This window comes from Hippoglossus hippoglossus, chromosome 18, assembly GCF_009819705.1.
Source record: "Hippoglossus hippoglossus isolate fHipHip1 chromosome 18, fHipHip1.pri, whole genome shotgun sequence".
Lineage (NCBI taxonomy): Eukaryota > Metazoa > Chordata > Actinopteri > Pleuronectiformes > Pleuronectidae > Hippoglossus > Hippoglossus hippoglossus.
In genome coordinates this window covers 12,086,910-12,104,677 of record NC_047168.1, presented here as the reverse complement: position 1 = coordinate 12,104,677, position 17,768 = coordinate 12,086,910, and the positions used below count along the sequence as shown (strand labels likewise).

The window sequence follows — 17,768 nt, the reverse complement described above, 5'->3', positions numbered from 1 at the left end:
TTAATGTTACTATGATTTGTATTATTATTATTATTATACTTTAATATATTATATTTAGAGATGTTCGTATCGGTGACGTTGGAAACGATTGTGTCACATGATAAAAGTGGGCGGGTCTTGGCGCTGTTTCCGGAAACATGGAGGCTGTGCTGAGCGATGTGGTCGTTCCGGAGGATCTTTTAGTGAGTTTCCACTTTATTCAACGTCTTTCTCTCGTCACACGAACACGTAAACACACCAGGGACCCGCCGCGAGGTCCCGGTGACGCCTGAGTGGTTTGTAAATGATGACATTCGGATTAAATGCGACGCATCGAGTCGGACTTTGACGCGTCACTCAGCGAGCTAATGCTAACGGTCGTGTTTTGTGATGACCGGTTTTGACCGTTTTACCGCAACGATCAGTACAGAACACGTGATTAGAGATGTGATGTCGCTGTGTCGCTTGACTTCCTGCTCGTGAGATGTGAATCTCCTCCGAGCTCCGTGTCCGACCCCCCCCCTTTTTGTTTTGTTTTGTTTCCGTCGGGACAGAAGTTTGAGAAGAAGTACAACAGCGAGCTGTCGAAGGGAGCCGTGTCCAGAGACACCAAGTTCGAGTACGCCTGGTGTCTGATCCGCAGCAGGTACTCCGTGGACATCAAGAAGGGGATCGTGCTGCTGGAGGGTGAGTGACAGCTGTGGGTGGGTTTCCATTCTCACAGCTACGTGATGGAGACTGTGTTCAATCTACTGTTCATCTACTGTAAACCCACTGTAAACCCACAATGTGTGGAAACACCAAAGAGGAACTTTCACATTTGGGCTGTAAAGGATTGGGACATTTTACAGCTGGAAAAACAGTCATGATAATTAACGAATGTTTAAATGTTGCACTGTTTCCAATTAACCATAAACATATGTTTCTGAGACTAAAGTTTCCTGTAACACATCAGCCACCAGATACTTATAGTTCTAACATTTGTGTGATAAATACAAATAGAGTCAGTCATATCAGTACGTGTGTTTGTTTCTTCTGATGTGAAAAATGTTGTTACAGAATAAACAAAGCATAGAAGATATGTATTTGTGTTCCTATATATTTGGTTGGATTTGTTTTCCCAATTTCAGACAAGGTTTTATTTAGAAATTATCAGATGAGCAGAATCGCAGCTTGTTGTCAGATACTAGTTTGCATGTTTATAATTTTCATGGATTGAATTTTTTTTTATTTTATTTGCAGAGCTCGTGCAAAAATCCTCCAAGGACGATTCCAGGGACTTCCTGTTCTACCTGTCAGTGGCCAACTACAGACTCAAAGTTAGTGTTATTCCCTTGTGCGAGTTTTTCTAGATGAAAGCTTTAATTATCATTTCTACCTTTATCATAACACATTTTTAGTAGTTTTATTTTTCTCATGTTACTGTTCCTCTTGCAGGAATATGAAAAAGCCCTGAAGTACATCCGGACCCTCCTGAACAACGAGCCCGGGAACAAGCAGGCTCTGGAGCTGGAGAAACTCATCGTCAAGGCTCTAAAAAAAGGTAAAAGAGACCATAAATAGTAAATAATAAACGTTAATAGAATTAGTTTCTCTTAATTGATGGGTTGAATTTGATCTACAATACTGACGTTCGCCTAATTATCATCTAGACGGCCTGGTTGGCATGGCGATCGTTGGAGGGATCGGTCTTGGCGTGGCCGGTTTAGCGGGACTCATCGGCTTGGCGGTGGCGAAGGGAGCTGCCAAATCCTAACTGGGATGTGAGATGACGCGCCTTCATGTTGCCGGCCTCCTACTCTGACACTTCCCCTGCATAAAGAAATAATAAAAGCTGAGCGGAGAAAGTTTGAAGGGGCGTAACATCTTGGTTTGAACTAGAATGTGCCAGTGATTAACCTGTTTTCATATTTTAACAGGGTTGAAATTCACTCTTCATGTATTCATTACTTTGCTATCTGCTCACCGTACTATAGCATGGCACCTTCATAGTACTTATGTAAATAAATTAGAATAAATCAGTGTGCATTTTAGCCTAAAACCCCCTAAGTTGACATTTACATTTTGTGGACATATGTTTGTAAAAATACAGTTGTGGTTCTGTATTTTCATTATTTTCTGACATGAAGGATTGTTTTGGAAGGTGTTACTGGTGCAGAGGGAAGTGCGGCTGTGTCATGATTAAAAGGAAGAGTCATTAGTTTCCAGGTAATAGTGACTCGGCAAAACTGCTGTTAGAAAACTGAACGTCCAGCTGCTGCTTTGGGAAAAGACCTTTATTTTGTTTTGTTCTGAAAACAACTTTAAGTTGAAAGAGGCAAATCCCTTATTTAAACTAAATAAATTTATTCATGTAATCTGCCCTTTAAATATTCATCTGTGCTGCATTCACTGACCTGTGTTTTCATGTGGAATAAATAAAATAATTTAAATATTAAATTATTGTGGAGCTCTTCACTGTATTTGTATTTGAGTCTGACAAATCATTTGTAATAAATGTCTGTCAATTAACTAATCAAGCAAATGACTGTATTCTGTTTAATTTATTTTACGACAGAGCATAATTTAATAAACATTTTCACCTTATTCTTTCCACAGATTAAATGTTATTTGAAGGTTATTTGTATAAAATCAAACAGCTTTTCCTCAGTTTTGTCTTGATTTACAAGTAAATCTTGTTCTTATTGAAAATAATTGTAATGATGAAATAAGTAAGTCTCAGTTTTGGAAGGAGATTTTGAAATGCATTTTATAACCTAACAAAGCCAGTTTGACAAAGTTGTTGCATCATCTATCATAATACTGTTAACTTTCTCTCTATTTATACATGTAATCATTTATTTCAAGATCTATAATCTGACATTTCTGATTCAACACACAGGATTTCAAAGTGATCTTATCACATTTCTTGATTCAAAGTGCAATATCAGGTTTATTAAGCGCATTGATGTCATTAATTTGTAATAAAACACCTTTTGTCTTAACATTTGACTGAAGCACACCTCCTGTATTCTCTAACATTGTCGTCTAAATAAACACGTCACCACGAGTCTGTTGTTATGTTCTCAAGTGTTTCAAAAGACCGGCGGAGTAATTTTCCATTTCTCTATTACTGCAGTTGATCCATTCTTCCAAGTTATTTTCACAAGATTATTTTATTGATGTTGCAAAGTCCAGGATACAGTCCCACTCTTATCGCTGCCATTTATTGACTCTATTAAATTTACAGTGAAGCTCTGGTGGACACTGTGCAGGAGGAGTGTGTGTGTGTGTGTGTGTGTGGGGGGGGGGGGGGGGGCGCATTAGGATCATTATGTACTTGAGGCTGGGTCGTTCATATTCAAACTGGAAAACGTGCCTGGCCTAGTTCGCTCGCCACTGCTCATCCTCACATCTTGACCCACGGGGGGGGGGGGTTGAGCCGCCAGCCTTTATGACAGGAGGCCTTATTGAGACTATCAGTGGTGTGTGGTGTTATCAGCCCCGTGGGGTGTTACTCATTAACAGCACCGAAACTCCCCCAGGGACATATCAGTAAAAACAACCATCTTCTCTGGTGTGGAAGAGGTGATCGAGTGGGCAAACGCAAACACGAGGGCGGGTGGAAGTCCCCCCCCACAAAAAAAAGAGAGAAAAATCGATCCCATAGACAAACAGAGGAGAAGGAATTGAACATTTCCAAACTAAACCTGGAATCGTCTCAAGACTCTTCTCGTGAACATCAATGATTCATCAGTGTCGGGCTTCACTGAGTTTCAGCTACGAGGGCCAACGTTCATTGACCCTCAGCTGAGGAATATAAATGTGTAATCACCGTGAAGAGAGGGAGAACACGAGGGAACAGGGTTTTTTTGGTGAAGTTACATCCTGCAGAAATGTAACCAGACGGTAAATTTGAAGTTGTTCTGTAATCCAGCAGAGCAGCAGCTCATTGAGGGTCACGGTGCAGGGAAAGTACATTTTCTCACACTTCTTTTGTGCAGTTAATGTGCACGTGAGATTTATTCCTTTCTTCTGAATGCACTGATTGTGTTGTTTGAAGAGGAAGAGATAAACAACATTCTTTCACTTATTCTGGCTTTCTTCACTTATTTCTGCAAACAATATCAACTGTGGAAAAGGCCGCCGAGAGCACAAAACATCTTCTACAAAGTTTCTTTGCTTTAGCAGGATGAAGATTATTTTATCCATCGTGCTTCAATGCACTGGATGTGTGGGACACTTGTTTTCAGGTTTTTAAGTAAAACTACGAACTACATAAGAAATATACTATCACCTCCACCAAGGATGTGATGTTTGGGGATATTTGGGGAACTGAAGTCTATGAGTGAGTTAAATTTGGTGAATGTGCATCATTCTAGTATCATCCCATGGAATTAGGTTAGAAATGATCTGTTGATAACATATGGGACCAATTAGTATAACGTAGTATCGTACAAATTCCAATTTTCCCCTTGACAATAGCAGTGGAGGAAATGTGATCGGCAGAGTCATAAGTAATAATCTCCTGGTTGATCTTTGTACTAAAGTTTGAACCAATCCCTTTAGTTTCTGTAGAATCATCCCTGCAGTCGTGCTGATAACAGGAAGTGTTCACACACCCTATTTTTATTCACTTTTAAAATGACATCTTAAATGTTTTTAAACTGCCTGTCGCACCGTGTGTATGTTACAAATTCCGCTATAGTTGCAAAATAGAAATAAAGCATTCTTCTTTAAGAATTAATTAAAGTTTGGGCTACATCCATCTCTTAAACTTCAATTTAAATGTTTTAATTGTTAATATCTCTCTGCCTCTTCCATGTGGTGTCTCCTCATCCCTTGTTCATCCCACTTCCCTTGAATGAGACTTTTTCCTTGAAGGCCCTCCCTCCAGGTTTCACTTTAAAAAATCACGATAAAGTTTTTGTTTTTACAAACAAACCTAATTTAAGATTCGCATCTAAAAAACACAAACTCATCTTCAACTAATGCTCAGCCAAGTGAGCTGTAAAAATCAGCTTCGCAAACAAGCTCGGCCATAAATGGAGATGAAGTTTATGGAAGAGGGCAGGATGTGTTGTTCCGGAGCACATCAGGCGGAGGTGGGAGAGATGAGGACACCATGTTTAAATCTCTGCCTTTGTTTTGATACACAGATAAAAAAAATAGAATCATTTTTTATCATATATTCTGAGCATTATTTGTAAGAAACTTCACAAATATACTTCCACGAAACATCTCAGTTGTTAATATAGGAACTAACTAACTAACTTCATTTTCAAATGTACTGGAGCAAGATAATAACAATTTAAATGAGATAAAACCTTTTAATGACACTTATCTTTATTGTTATCATGGAAAATTGAAACTTTCCATGATTAAATTCTCTGTAATCTCTTTATATCATCTTAAATATTTGCACAGATTAAACACAGAGTCTCTTTTTTTTATCAGTAGCAGCATCCACAAAAGTTTATTTCCAGGAAACTCTGTTTAGGAAAGTTCCTCAGACCAAAACAAATAAAAGAAGAAAGATTGTGCAAATCACATATTTATTGATTTATTTAGAGGTGGTGAGGTTGTGGGTTCTTTTTATTCTCTATGATATGGATTTCAATTAGATTTTACTATGTTTGCTTTGTCACTTCAACTGATTTACAGTTAACAAACACTTGATCTCTCACTCGGTTCCTAAAACTGATGAACCTCTCGGATCGGCGTCCATTTCTGGAACCTGATTCTCGAGCCTTGGATACAAATGAAGGAGTTTATTGGTTTTTAAATCTCCTGGCCTCTGCTCACGTTGTCTGAGATGCAGGTTAAGATTTAGCTTGTTATTATCAGCGCTGTGAACTCTGTGTTCTCAGCGTGGCCTGGATTTGGCAACGATGACCCAGCAGCTATCAGGAGGATTATTAATGAAGACACACAAACCCGGAAACTGCAGCAGGAACTGGACGAACCCACAACCTTTGTCTGCCCTTTATATATACGTGTGACTTTGGTCCTCAAATCAAAACAGTTAGACGCTGCTGAAACTTTTCCAAATATTATAAAATGCTGGGTGAGGCTCTGGATCATTGTGACCTTGTGTCTTGTGGCCTTGAGCAAATCAAACCAATAAAATATACATCTCAATATGCTGTTGAATTAGTATGTGCTGCGTTTGATGCCTCTTCAGTGAGAAACTTTGAGAATAAACCAACAAATATCATCAAAAATCACCTAAAAAGTCTGATTGTTCATCATTATCACTTAAATTCAGGTGAAATGTGGTTAAATCTTTGCGATCGGAGGATTTTTTTATGAAGAAAAGGATGAATATGTCTAATAAACAGACCTGAAAAACACACACAGTGCAGTGTCACTTCACACATGAACGACCATTGGACCCTGAGAGTGAGCCGATAAACACCTGCTCAGTTTCAGGGGTGTAAAATGCAAAAAAAAAAAAAAAAAAAAGTTGAGGAAAAAGAAGAGTGTGTGTGTGTGTGTGTGTGTGAGAGTGAGAGAGTGAGAGAGTGAGACGAGGGGGAGGAGAGAAAGCCAGACATAAATGATTATACATATCTGCTGAGTTGGACACATCTCACAAACACCACACACCCTCACACACACCCTCACACACACACTCACACACACACGCACTCAACCGAGAAGTCTCCTCAGATGCTCTGACTTTTCAACACAAGTCACATCCAATCATCACATTTCTGGACCTGGACACACTTTTGTTCGGCTGCTGGACCGAGGAGGGGGGGCATGGATCCGATCGTGGAAGTGGTGGCTCTGGTCCTGGGGTTCATTGGGTGGGTGATGGTGGGGATCGCCCTGCCCAACCGTTACTGGAGGACCTCCACCGTGGACGGGAACGTCATCACCACGTCCACCATCTATGAAAACCTGTGGATGTCATGTGCGACGGACTCGACCGGGGTGCACAACTGCAGGGAGTTCCCTTCACTGCTCGCTCTAAGTGGTATGTTAACAAACATCTTTTTAACCACAAAACATTTATCATAGATCACTTCAACTACAAATAATTACAGGAAAACATATTACGCAACCAGATGCACCGGGTAAAGGCCAATTTCAAGGTTTTATAGGCCCTCGGACAAAGCCAGGTAGAAGATGGTTAATCCAGCTGCTGGTTTTTGATTTCACGTCATCTCCAGGTTACATCCAGGCGTCTCGAGCCTTGATGATCACGGCCATAGCGTTTGGCGCCATTGGACTGTTTGCGGCCCTGGTTGGAGTACAGTGCTCGAAGGCAGGCGGGGAGAACTATGTCCTGAAGGGGAGGATCGCCGGCACTGCAGGGGTCATGTTCATACTCCAAGGTAAAGATAAAAGATTTAAAATCAGTGAGATTCAATCAAAAGTCAGGAAAATTGTTCTTTCTGTTGACTCTGGTAATAATGAGCTCCTGATACACCAGCATATAAATTCAGTATATGAGGGAATATCTCCTAAAATCAATCCTCCCTCGTCCTCCCTGCTTTCTCAACGATTAAAGAATATTTGTGTGATGTTTTATAATCAACAGGTTTGTGCACGATGGTCGCAGTGTCCTGGTACGCCTTCAATATCACTCAGGAATTCTTCGACCCGTTCTACCCTGGGACGAGGTAAGACAGTGTTGGGAGGGGGGGGGGGGGGGGGGGGGGGGATATTGGAAAAGGGCCACCTGACACGAAGCTGACGTGAGTGTTGGCTGACTGTGCACGCTGTGTGTTGCAGGTATGAAATAGGAAGGGGCTTTACATCGGCTGGTGCTCGGCTGTGCTCGCCATCGCAGGAGGGGTCTGTCTCACCTGCTCCTGCAAACTGGGCAAGGAGGAGCCATAGTAAGTTCAGGTTTTAAGTGTTTGGTCCGTCTCTGTCTTTATCTACAAGATAATAACACTTTTAAGTAATTAAAAAACGAAATGTTGCTTTTGTGTCCACGCGTCTTAACACGCCTGTTTATGGCATCAAATTGTTATCAAGTTTGATACCAAGAGGCTTCGGCAACTACAATATACAATAAATCAGAGGCGTGTGGTGCTTGATAAGTCACGATCGCAATAAGTTAATTACCTAGTTTACCTGTGTCAAACTTTTAAAGGTCAATATACAAGATCTAGAAACGCCATTTTTTCCCTTGTAAAGTCAGAAGAGTTATGGTCCTGAGCAGAGATCGCAAGTCACACTCCCTCTGTGTGGTGTGTGTGTGTGTGTGTGTTGTGTGTCTCTGTGTGTGTGTGTGTGTGTGTGTGTGTGTGTGTGTGTAGTGTGTGTGTGTGGTGTTGATCTGAGCCCCTCTGTTTAGCTGTCATGGCTGCATGTTTATGTTGGTGCATGTTAAACTGGGGAAAGGTCAATACAAGCAAGATAGTTTCCCAGCCCCAATTGGCAGTAAAGTCAACATGACACCCTGATGGATGTGACGTCTTTCAGAGCTTCAGAGCACCTGCCCAACCACCACACTACACGGCTACACCTTATTTTGGGCACAGTTATGCTAAAGATTCAAGTTATGCTAAATTGCTGCTGGGCAGGTTCACTGAGTGGTCCAGAGCCTGAAAATACCTCTTTATCTTTATTCATGTGGTGTTTCTCGTTGTGTGTTTTAGGGAAACACTTTCATTGGGTTAAGCAACACCTTGCTGAGAACACTAAGGTAGACGGGAGTAGTTGAGGCCGACTGAGCATTTGTTTTGCTCTGAGATTCTGTTTCCAGTGCGACATCTAGTGGCAATGAACATCCTTTAAAGAGCTCCTCACACACACATGTGCAGTAATTCAAATGTGCAGGGGAGAGGAAATAGAGAAATGGTGGAGGAGTTTGCAGTGAAAAGAGTTTGGCGCTCCCAGTGGGATGACAAGAAAGTTTCTGCAGCAAATAAGCTGGACTGAACCATATCCCACCAGAACTCAACCAGATAATAACAAAACATAACTGTCTCCTACTTTTATTGTGTAATATGCCATGTGGTATGCATAAAGCACATGTATTCCATTCCATTGAGCTGCTTCACTTTAGGGGTCCTTTGTTATTGCCTGATCAAATCAAATAAATGCTGATTGACCGTGAGGAAATTAAATATCTATTCTGTTGTGACTGACGTTTTTCTTTTCACCCTCTTCCCCCCCCCGCAGCCCTTTGCCTTATCAGAACAGAGGAACCGTATATTCTGGAACTGCTCCGACCAGAAGCGTGGCTGCCAGTACTTACGGCCGAAATGCTTACGTTTGAGCCGACTGTGAAAACAGAACTATGTCGATCAAAACTTCCTTCAAATGCCCGGGTCACTTTCTGTTGATGCACCTGACATGTCCAAGTGTCCCCTTCTACTCTCTGCTGAACGTCCATGCATCCAAACACAGCACCACTGGACTGTAAATAACCACGATAACAAGTGTGTGTTCTGTCAAATGGAATAATAGTGTCCATGTTGTAAAGTTGTACAAAAGCATCTTATCACTGTTCTAATGCACAGCCACACCAAATGTTTGCAGTGATTTTATTTATGTTCCTGTTTGCATATTTACATTCACTTATTCACAAGAAGTTCAATCATGTAGCGATCAACATACACACTCAGACGTTCGTAAGGGGAAGGTCAAGGGTGTGATGATTCAGATTTTTCTCTCTGTGTTGTTGTATACAGTTCTTTTTTTTTTAGATATTATCTGTGTAAGATGGTGGAGGACACGTTGTCTTTGTTTTGGATGATATTTCGGTTTGTTTTTTTTTACGATTGCACACAATAAAATGTATTATACTTCACATTCCTGTTTGACTTTTTACAAACAGCTGCAATGTAAATGGTTGTTTTCCTATGAAACTGGTTAAATTATCATGAAAGTGCAGTCAACCAGAATTTCACACCTACTACCAACAGTTAGACAAGAATGTAGAGATGATTGAATTAATTCGATTCATTTTCAAAGGGCGTTACATTTATGCTTTGAAAATACTGGATATAGTAAAATGATAGTATAAATGGATGCAGTAAAAATAAATAAGTACAACGGGTGGATCAATCCCCAAAGTGTAAAGGAGAAGGGTTTCAAGTTGTGGAAACATGTGCCTCCATGTAGCCCACAGAGCTTTTTACTGATAGTGATTATATACAACTGGATGTGTTGCACCTCAGGAAGTCCAAAGACAAACAAAAAAAACCCTCTTGGATTGTTACGCTAGACCAAACAGGAAGTCAGCCATTTTGAATTAAGTGGCCATTTTTGACCATTTACACATGTTGTGTTTTGACAGAGCTTTCATCAGATCAACTTTAAATTCAGTGAGTGTCATCTCAACTCTATGGAGATTAAAACTACATCGATTTTTGTAGTTTACGTAACATGGTTTGACCGTGGCGTGGCGTCAAAGTTGGATGATTCGCCAAAAAAGAGGGATTTATTATAACTCCTCTGTGCATTGTCCAATCAGTCCCAAACCGTTTATTATTATGATTATTATGATTATGATGATGGTGATTCTGATTATGGTGATTCTGATTATTCTGATTATTCTGATTATGATCCTTAAACCTTTAACTTTCATTTTCTGTGCAGAGGAGTGCCCGCCCTATTAAAACAGTCTGTCCAATGGGAGTAGCCCACGTTTCCAGACGAACCCGGATCAGCGCTGTTGTGGACCAATCACAGAGATGTAGGCCAGAGGAGGGCGGGGCGGAGGTCTCCTCAGATTTGAAGTAATCAGCTGTTCCGGTTCTCTTCCGTCATGTTGCGTTTAGATGTTTTAACTTCGCGTAAAGTCCAGATGTTCTTCTTCCACGCGTGAAACCGCTGTTGAAGAGTTCTTTCTTTTTTTTTTTACTATTCCAGGCAAAGGGGGGGAACCTTTCTGTGGCGTGTCTGATTTCCACACGGACCTCTGTCACGCAGGGATCGTAAATACAGCTCCCCGGCTCCGGCAGGGACACAAGCGATGAGGAGTTCAGGCAGAAAATCCCCATTTCAATGAGGCGCAGCGGGGGTTCCCGTCCAGGTGAAGGCCAAGCTGGTGCCGGTGGGAGGGAGTGAACCAGTGAACCAGTCCGGGGGGATGGAGTCGTGTGGACGGGCCGGACTCAGCGGGGTCCTGTGCTCCCTGTCTCTGCTGTGTGTCATCCTGGACATCCAGCTGGACGGTGAGACTCCATTACAGCTGCTTTAAACCCACCAGGACTCACACCCACTGACGCCGCTTCGCCCTTTACGGCTCGTTCGAGTTACTGACACTTGTTTAAAGTTCCTCAGACACTGACGGGACGTTAGCTGATGTGACAGGTTCACAGGGTGTCGACTGATCCATCAAATTAAAGGTCCAGTGTGTTAGATGTAGGTAACAAGGATCTAATGGCAGAAATTGAATTTAAAATAATGCTAGTGATGTTTTCACTAATGTGTTTCATCTTAATTGTATGAATTGTAGTTGTTTTTTAACCCTAGATAAGCCCTTTATATTTAAATGCTTTATAAGTACATCAGGAAAGGGTCCATGTTTTTTTACAGTAGCCCAAACTGGACAAACTAAACCTTTTGAGTTTTTATGACAACTGAATCTACCACAGGTTCTCCTTCATGTGTGGAAGGGAAGGGTGAGGTGTGTTCAGCTGCAACATGCAACGTCACCACTAGATGTCACTAAATTCTACACAATGAACCTTTAAAGGTTCTGCTGGAACCTTCAGTTGTCATAAGAACTCAAAAGGTCTTTAGTTTGTCCAGTCTGGGCTACTGTAAAAAATAAAATAAAACATGGCGGCCTCCATAGAGAGGACCCGCTCCTGATGTAAATATAAAGTATTTAAATATAAAGGGTAAAGAAAACAACAATTCATACAATCAAAACAATTTTGTGAAAACATCACTAGGATTATTTTATATTCAATTTCTGCCAATAGATCCCTTTCACCTAAATCTTACACACTGGACCTTTTTTAAATACATGACAAGTAAAAACATGTACTTAAACTAATTGATCCCAAAATATTGATATAAAGTAGCCATATAGAAAGATATATATATAATATAATACATGCATCGATCAGTATATTAGTACTACATGCAAATCACAAACAGGTGTATCTGCTTGAGTGCGATGACCGTGACCGGTAGTGTTTAGAGTTAAAGAACTGAAACATGTGAAAGTAGAGTCACAGTTCAGCAGGTGCAACTCACTCTAATAGTGTTTGTGTATTTTTCTAAGTTAATATTTTGCCTTTCTGTTAATGCCAGATCATATTGTGAACAGAAATCTAAAAAGCCTAAGAGACAGACACACAGGACAAAATTAAACAGTTGCAGTATTTATTTTTTTTGGCCCTCCAGCCGCAGCTCATGCAGTTTTATGTTTCAGGTGTCTTGGGGGCGACTCACGTTGAGATCGAGCACCACTTGGAAATGGGCCGCAAACTTTTGGCAGCCGGTCAACTGGCAGAGGCCTTGTCCCACTACCACTCTGCTGTGGGTAAGGTTACACACGGCGACCCGCAGACACACACACATGGTTATATTTTCACCGCTATCTGACATTTACAGTCTGTATCTTTGCTCTTTTAATGATCATCCTACTCACTGATGTTTGTTTTGATATTTTCCAGAGGGAGACTCTAAGAATTACCTGACCTACTACAAGAGAGCTGCGGTTTTCCTGGCGATGGGAAAATCCAAATCTGCCCTGCCCGACCTGACCAGAGCCATCCAGCTCAAGCCTGACTTTTTGGCTGTAAGCTCACCTGCTCACTCACCACCAGAAAGATGATCAGTCTCTAAAATCTTGTTTGTTGATTCATTGTCTCCTGGGGATCTCTCACACCTCCTCTTCTTGTCATCCCTTTACGTTCCTCCACTTTCAGGCCAGGTTGCAGAGAGGGAATATCCTGTTAAAGCAGGGCAAAACGCAGGAGGCCTTGGAGGACTTTGAAGCAGTGGTGAGTTAAACGTTTCCTATCCTAAATCACAGTTATCATTTTAATGTTTTGTCAGGATGTCGTTAAAGGAGAAATCTATCATTTTTTAGCTGCAGCGCTCTCCAGACCATGAAGAAGCTCACATCCAGTTCCAGAACGCCAACGAGCTGGAGGAGCTGCAGGAGGCCGCCCATGCTGCGTACCACCAGGGAGACTACAACGCTGCCATCAACGAGCTGGAGAGAGTCATTGAGGTGTGTGTCAGCTTGTAGTGGCGTCTACAGAGAGGGTCAGGTGGAGGAAGATGGCTGAAAACGTTTGTATTCTTTCCATGGTTAAATGAATTTGCACATTTCTGCTCACCACCATTCTCCAGTTATCTCCCTGGGATCCTGAGTCGCGGGAGCTTCGCGCAGAATGCTACATCCGAATGGGGGAACCGCAGAAAGCCATCCAGGATCTAACGCCCACAGCAAGGCTGCGCAACGACAACCGCGCTGCCTTCCTGAAGCTCAGCTTGCTCCACTACAGCCTCGGAGAGCACCACGAGTCTCTCAAGTGAGCTTTTCCACTGGACTAAACAAAATGCCCTGACGTTATGCAAAATGGCTCGTTTCCGTCTTCAGAGCAGCCTCTGTACTCAGGATTTGTTTAAAGTCAAAATATACAGTACCTACCTTCGCACCCCTCCCCGCTCCTCTCATCCTTCTGTCCGTCCTTCTCTGTGCAGTCACATCCGAGAGTGTCTCAAGCTCGACCAGGATGACAAGGAGTGTTTCAGCCACTACAAGCAGGTGAAGAAACTCAGCAAACAGCTGGACGCAGCAGAGGAGCTCATTCAAATGGAGAGGTCAGTTCTCCTGTAGGATTTGTGCCCTTCTTCCTCCTAACTTATAATCTTCTTCTTACATCGTGACATTTGTTTAACCATGATTTTATTTATTTCACGCATCTAAAACAGAAAAAAACTTTTATTCTCTCCCTGCAATTAGGTATCAGGAGGCCATTGATAAATATGAGTCGGTGATGAAAACGGAACCTAACATTGTTTACTACACCAACCTGGCCAAAGAGAGGATCTGCTTCTGTCTCGTCAAGGTGAGGGAGAGAGAGTTTGTACTCTTAAAGGTCTGGGGGGATTTCTTGCCAAGTGATGTAAGACAAATGGTCAAGAAGAAACTTTTAAATAGTCAGTTAGAGGTTTATGGCACGTAATTTCTTTTAATGCACGTTTTCTTAGGTGTATGCAAGGTCTGATTTAGCTTTCAACCTCAGCTGGCATGAACCTTACCCCTCCTACTGCTCTGCTGGTTCACGTTAAAGTCTTTTTATCTGAAATATCTCATGCTTTTTACCAACTCTAGATCAAGTTGGCTCCGGAGGCGATAGACGCATGTTCAGAAGCTCATCAGAGAACCCCCCGCAACACCAACGTCCTCCGAGACCGAGCGGAGGCGTTCATCCTCAACCAGGAATACGAGAAAGGTAACAGGACTCAGCTTTAACAATGAGAATAAACCTGCAGCACAACTGGTTTACAACAGGCAGCAGAGCCGCCACAGTGCGGGGGATTTGATTGTGTATTTGACTGTATGAAAAGAATTGTCTCAACAGAATGAAAACAAATATGTGGCAGACAAACACCGACTCTGTGATCATGTTTAAAATGTCTTTTCCATGTTTTTGCCTCAGCGGTGGAGGACTACCAGGAGGCGAGAGAGTTCGATAGCGAAAGCAACGAAATCAGAGAAGGACTGGAACGAGCACAGAAACTGCTCAAAGTCTCTCGGAAGCGAGACTACTACAAGATCCTCGGTGTCAACAGGTAACCACCTCACTTCCTGCTTCACTCTACATGTCCGCCCTGTGATTCATGAGCGTATAAAAGAGTTTGATTTACTTCCTGTGGACTGGCATCCAACTCCCAACCAGGCCACTGCAAATCACACACAGACTGATGAACTTTCTTTTTTCTCAGGAATGCCAACAAGCAGGAGATCATCAAGGCGTACAGGAAACTGGCACAGCAGTGGCATCCAGACAACTTCCAGTTAGAGACCGAGAAGAAGGAGGCGGAGAAGAGATTTATCGAGATTGCGTCAGCGAAAGAGGTTCTAACCGACCCAGGTCAGGAGCTAACTACTGCATTCTAATTTGAGGAAGAGTCGGTTTCAACAGAGTTCAGTTTATGTGTAATTTTCAAGGGTATGTTAGTGACTCCACTCTGTGATTTCTCACTTCATACGTCTGAAAAAGCAAAAGGTTGTAGTGTGGTCAATGGCAGTAAAAGAGAAGTTATTCCTGCAGCTGTTTTGCTTAATATATATTTTCATAATTCTATTAGTTCAAAGTGTCATATTTCGAGTAAATTTCTACCAGGTCATCTCAGATCCATTTGTGTCGTTGAGGGGTGATTCGTCTTTCGCCATCTTACATCTTTGTCCCCTTCCTTCCCCGTTGTCTTGTCAGAAATGAGGCAGAAGTTTGACGCTGGCGAGGATCCGCTGGACCCGGAAAACCAGCAGGGTGGTGGAGGACAACCGAACTGGCCTTTCCACTTCAACCCGTTTGATTCTGGGGGCAGCTTCCACTTCAAGTTCCAGTACAACTAGACTGACTAGGAGGACTTTACGAACACGCCGACGGTTGGAGGGGTGGGTGGGGGACATTTCGGACGGAGGAGACATTGAGAGAAGATTATTGGAGGCGTCTTTCTCCAGAACTTTTGTTTCAGCCTGGAAACAGTTTTGTGGGTTACTGATTTTTTTTTTTTCATGCCGTGTTTGGACGGCAGAGGTTTGAGCTTTTTAGTAAAAGAAACTGGACATTTTACCACAAAACTAAGGACAGAGTGACTTGTGGCTACGATCCTTAGGAACGAAACGGTGATGGTTGAAGGCATTGGACTTCTTTTATGTTTTTGGGACGTCTGCTCTTATGACTAATTTCTCTCTTTGTGCCATTTTTTTTAAGCTATATTGAGGAACTTCGTTTTTTTTAATGCAGTAGCTTCTGCGTGGACAGAGATGACTGTCGGTTTGTTTGTTTTCTTCGCGGTAATCTCTAAAGGAATCAAATGTTTACTGATCTTATCATACACACATGCTGTAGCTGTACAGCTGACACGGCTTCTTCAACCATGGAGGGACGTGGTTAAATCCAGGATTCTGTCAAATCCTCCACAGCACATGTCCAGAGGTGTCAGGGCTCAGCCACAACCTTACATCATGGCTCCGTGAGAGTCAGTCACATGAATGCAACACGAGTGTTGTTCAAGCAGCCAGGGCTTCGTCAGTGGTTCACCCTGAATCCGTCTGTGTCCTCCAGACTATCGGCCTCAACCTCAATGGAAACCACGTGGTGACCGGGGATCATGGCCAGGCCCAGGACTCTGGGTTCACCCTGGGAGAACGTGTCTGCAAAAATAAGATAAAAGAAAATCCAGTTGAATTATTCTGAATCGTAAAATGTGAGCAGCTCATTTACACCTGCTTCTTCCTTTCAAGACTCACTTTGTTCTCAAATAATATATCACATTTTAACCCTTAAAGTTTATTCCTGACCTTGGGAATAACAATAAGTAAAGTAGAATTAAATTCCCATGGTTACGTAGGGGAAAAGGAGACATTGAATTAAAAGTGCAGTTTGCAGATATTGTCATTAAAGTCAGCAGCCACAACAAATGACCAAGATCATGCATTTCAGTCAAGTAGTCGGTCAGAGCAATTTAGATATTAATAACTAATAATTATCTGGCTAGCAAGATGCTCAAGGTTGGTTCTTGCTGTTGCTGTATTAGTGTTTTCTTCCATGATATCTCATGCAGGTGAACCTGTTTGTTACTCGGTTGTCAAACTGTTACGTGATGGAAGGAACTCTTTAACCTGTGGATTTGAGAAACTCCTGAGCCGAGCCCAGGATGACGTTGCAGTCCCGGTCCGTGCAGAGGAAGAGTCCCACCAGGGTGCGTCCGTCCGTCATGCGGATCTTCATGTTCTTGTTCAGGAGCCCCTCCAGCTTGTGCCTGGCCTGGTAGGACGAGGACATTCCAGGCTGCTCCTGTGTGTCCACAGAAAAGTAACAAAGAACTTTAGTGTATATTTAATTAAAGCTGTTAATTGGTACTTGTTTAATTAATGACCAAAATAACATGTACATTAGATGCTTTCTTTTAATGGTTTTCTATTTTATCACTTTATAAAAGCTGAGAAATTGATTTGAGCTCTGATAATGATATATATTTATTTATATTGCTGACAATAATCTACAATAGATTATGAGACACATCTGTGTTTGCTGCTCAGTTAGCATTGGGAAACATGTTTTATAATCATACACACTCAGGAACATGTACTCTGTATGACCTCAGATTAATATTTACATCTAAAAGGTTATGTATGCAATCATAAACTGGTAAATCTTATTAAATACAGCTTGTTTAACAGGGGTTAAGATAGTGGTGCAAGCTAGCTCGTTAGCCACCAGCTACATGTTAAACTATAACCGAAGCCTTGATGCTGATAAAATGTGTTTCAAGTCAAAAAGGTTTATTATCTCGTTTAAACAAAGAGAACGATAATATAAAACTATGATATTTACTACATACGTGACTGGAAGGACCATTTTCCTCAATCATTGTCGCCATGGCCGCTTCCTCTTCTCCTTCTGGGTTTTCGCACGGACGGATTTCTGTGAGGGACCGGCCCCCCGAAACCGGAAGCTCAGTATCCAGTTGTTTTTTTAAAGTGAACGACGCGCAAATAAAACGTTTAGATTTAAGATGAAAGTTCAAAAAATGAAGGGAAGAAGCGAACCAGCAGAATATTACAGAGAAGAGAAGAGAAGAAAAGAAACGGAAACAAACTTTTACACGTAAGAATTCATCGTTAAAACAAGTAAAAT

At 41.9% G+C, this 17,768-nt stretch overlaps 4 protein-coding genes across 4 annotated transcripts; 3 read left to right on the top strand and 1 right to left on the bottom strand.

Annotated features, from left to right (window-relative positions):
* The first annotated feature begins 76 nt into the window (after nt 1-76).
* Nucleotides 77-2,016, top strand: fis1 (fission, mitochondrial 1). Its single transcript, XM_034615574.1, has 5 exons — nt 77-182; nt 534-666; nt 1,222-1,298; nt 1,417-1,522; nt 1,632-2,016. The coding sequence occupies exons 1-5, from the start codon at nt 138-140 to the stop codon at nt 1,733-1,735; spliced, it is 465 nt and encodes a 154-aa protein (XP_034471465.1). The 5' UTR covers nt 77-137; the 3' UTR covers nt 1,736-2,016.
* Nucleotides 2,017-6,570: 4,554 nt separating this feature from the next.
* On the top strand, nt 6,571-9,764 carry cldn15a (claudin 15a). The gene is given in 6 exon segments (XM_034615571.1): nt 6,571-6,940; nt 7,137-7,301; nt 7,508-7,589; nt 7,702-7,712; nt 7,715-7,808; nt 9,103-9,764. Coding segments are annotated over 6 exon segments (666 nt in total). The 5' UTR covers nt 6,571-6,723; the 3' UTR covers nt 9,200-9,764.
* An 877-nt stretch (nt 9,765-10,641) lies between these two features.
* dnajc3b (DnaJ (Hsp40) homolog, subfamily C, member 3b) lies at nt 10,642-16,282 on the top strand. The gene is made up of 12 exons (XM_034615558.1): nt 10,642-11,102; nt 12,314-12,424; nt 12,558-12,682; nt 12,813-12,887; nt 12,977-13,120; nt 13,243-13,424; nt 13,597-13,716; nt 13,859-13,964; nt 14,231-14,351; nt 14,559-14,691; nt 14,845-14,993; nt 15,336-16,282. The coding sequence occupies exons 1-12, from the start codon at nt 11,018-11,020 to the stop codon at nt 15,476-15,478; spliced, it is 1,494 nt and encodes a 497-aa protein (XP_034471449.1). The 5' UTR covers nt 10,642-11,017; the 3' UTR covers nt 15,479-16,282.
* On the bottom strand, nt 15,529-17,589 carry naa38 (N-alpha-acetyltransferase 38, NatC auxiliary subunit). The gene is made up of 3 exons (XM_034615569.1): nt 17,473-17,589; nt 16,751-16,925; nt 15,529-16,282 (listed from the first exon to the last, which is right to left on the bottom strand). Exons 1-3 carry the CDS (start codon nt 17,509-17,511, stop codon nt 16,158-16,160), a joined length of 339 nt encoding a protein of 112 aa, XP_034471460.1. The 5' UTR covers nt 17,512-17,589; the 3' UTR covers nt 15,529-16,157.
* Between the last annotated feature and the right edge of the window lie 179 nt (nt 17,590-17,768).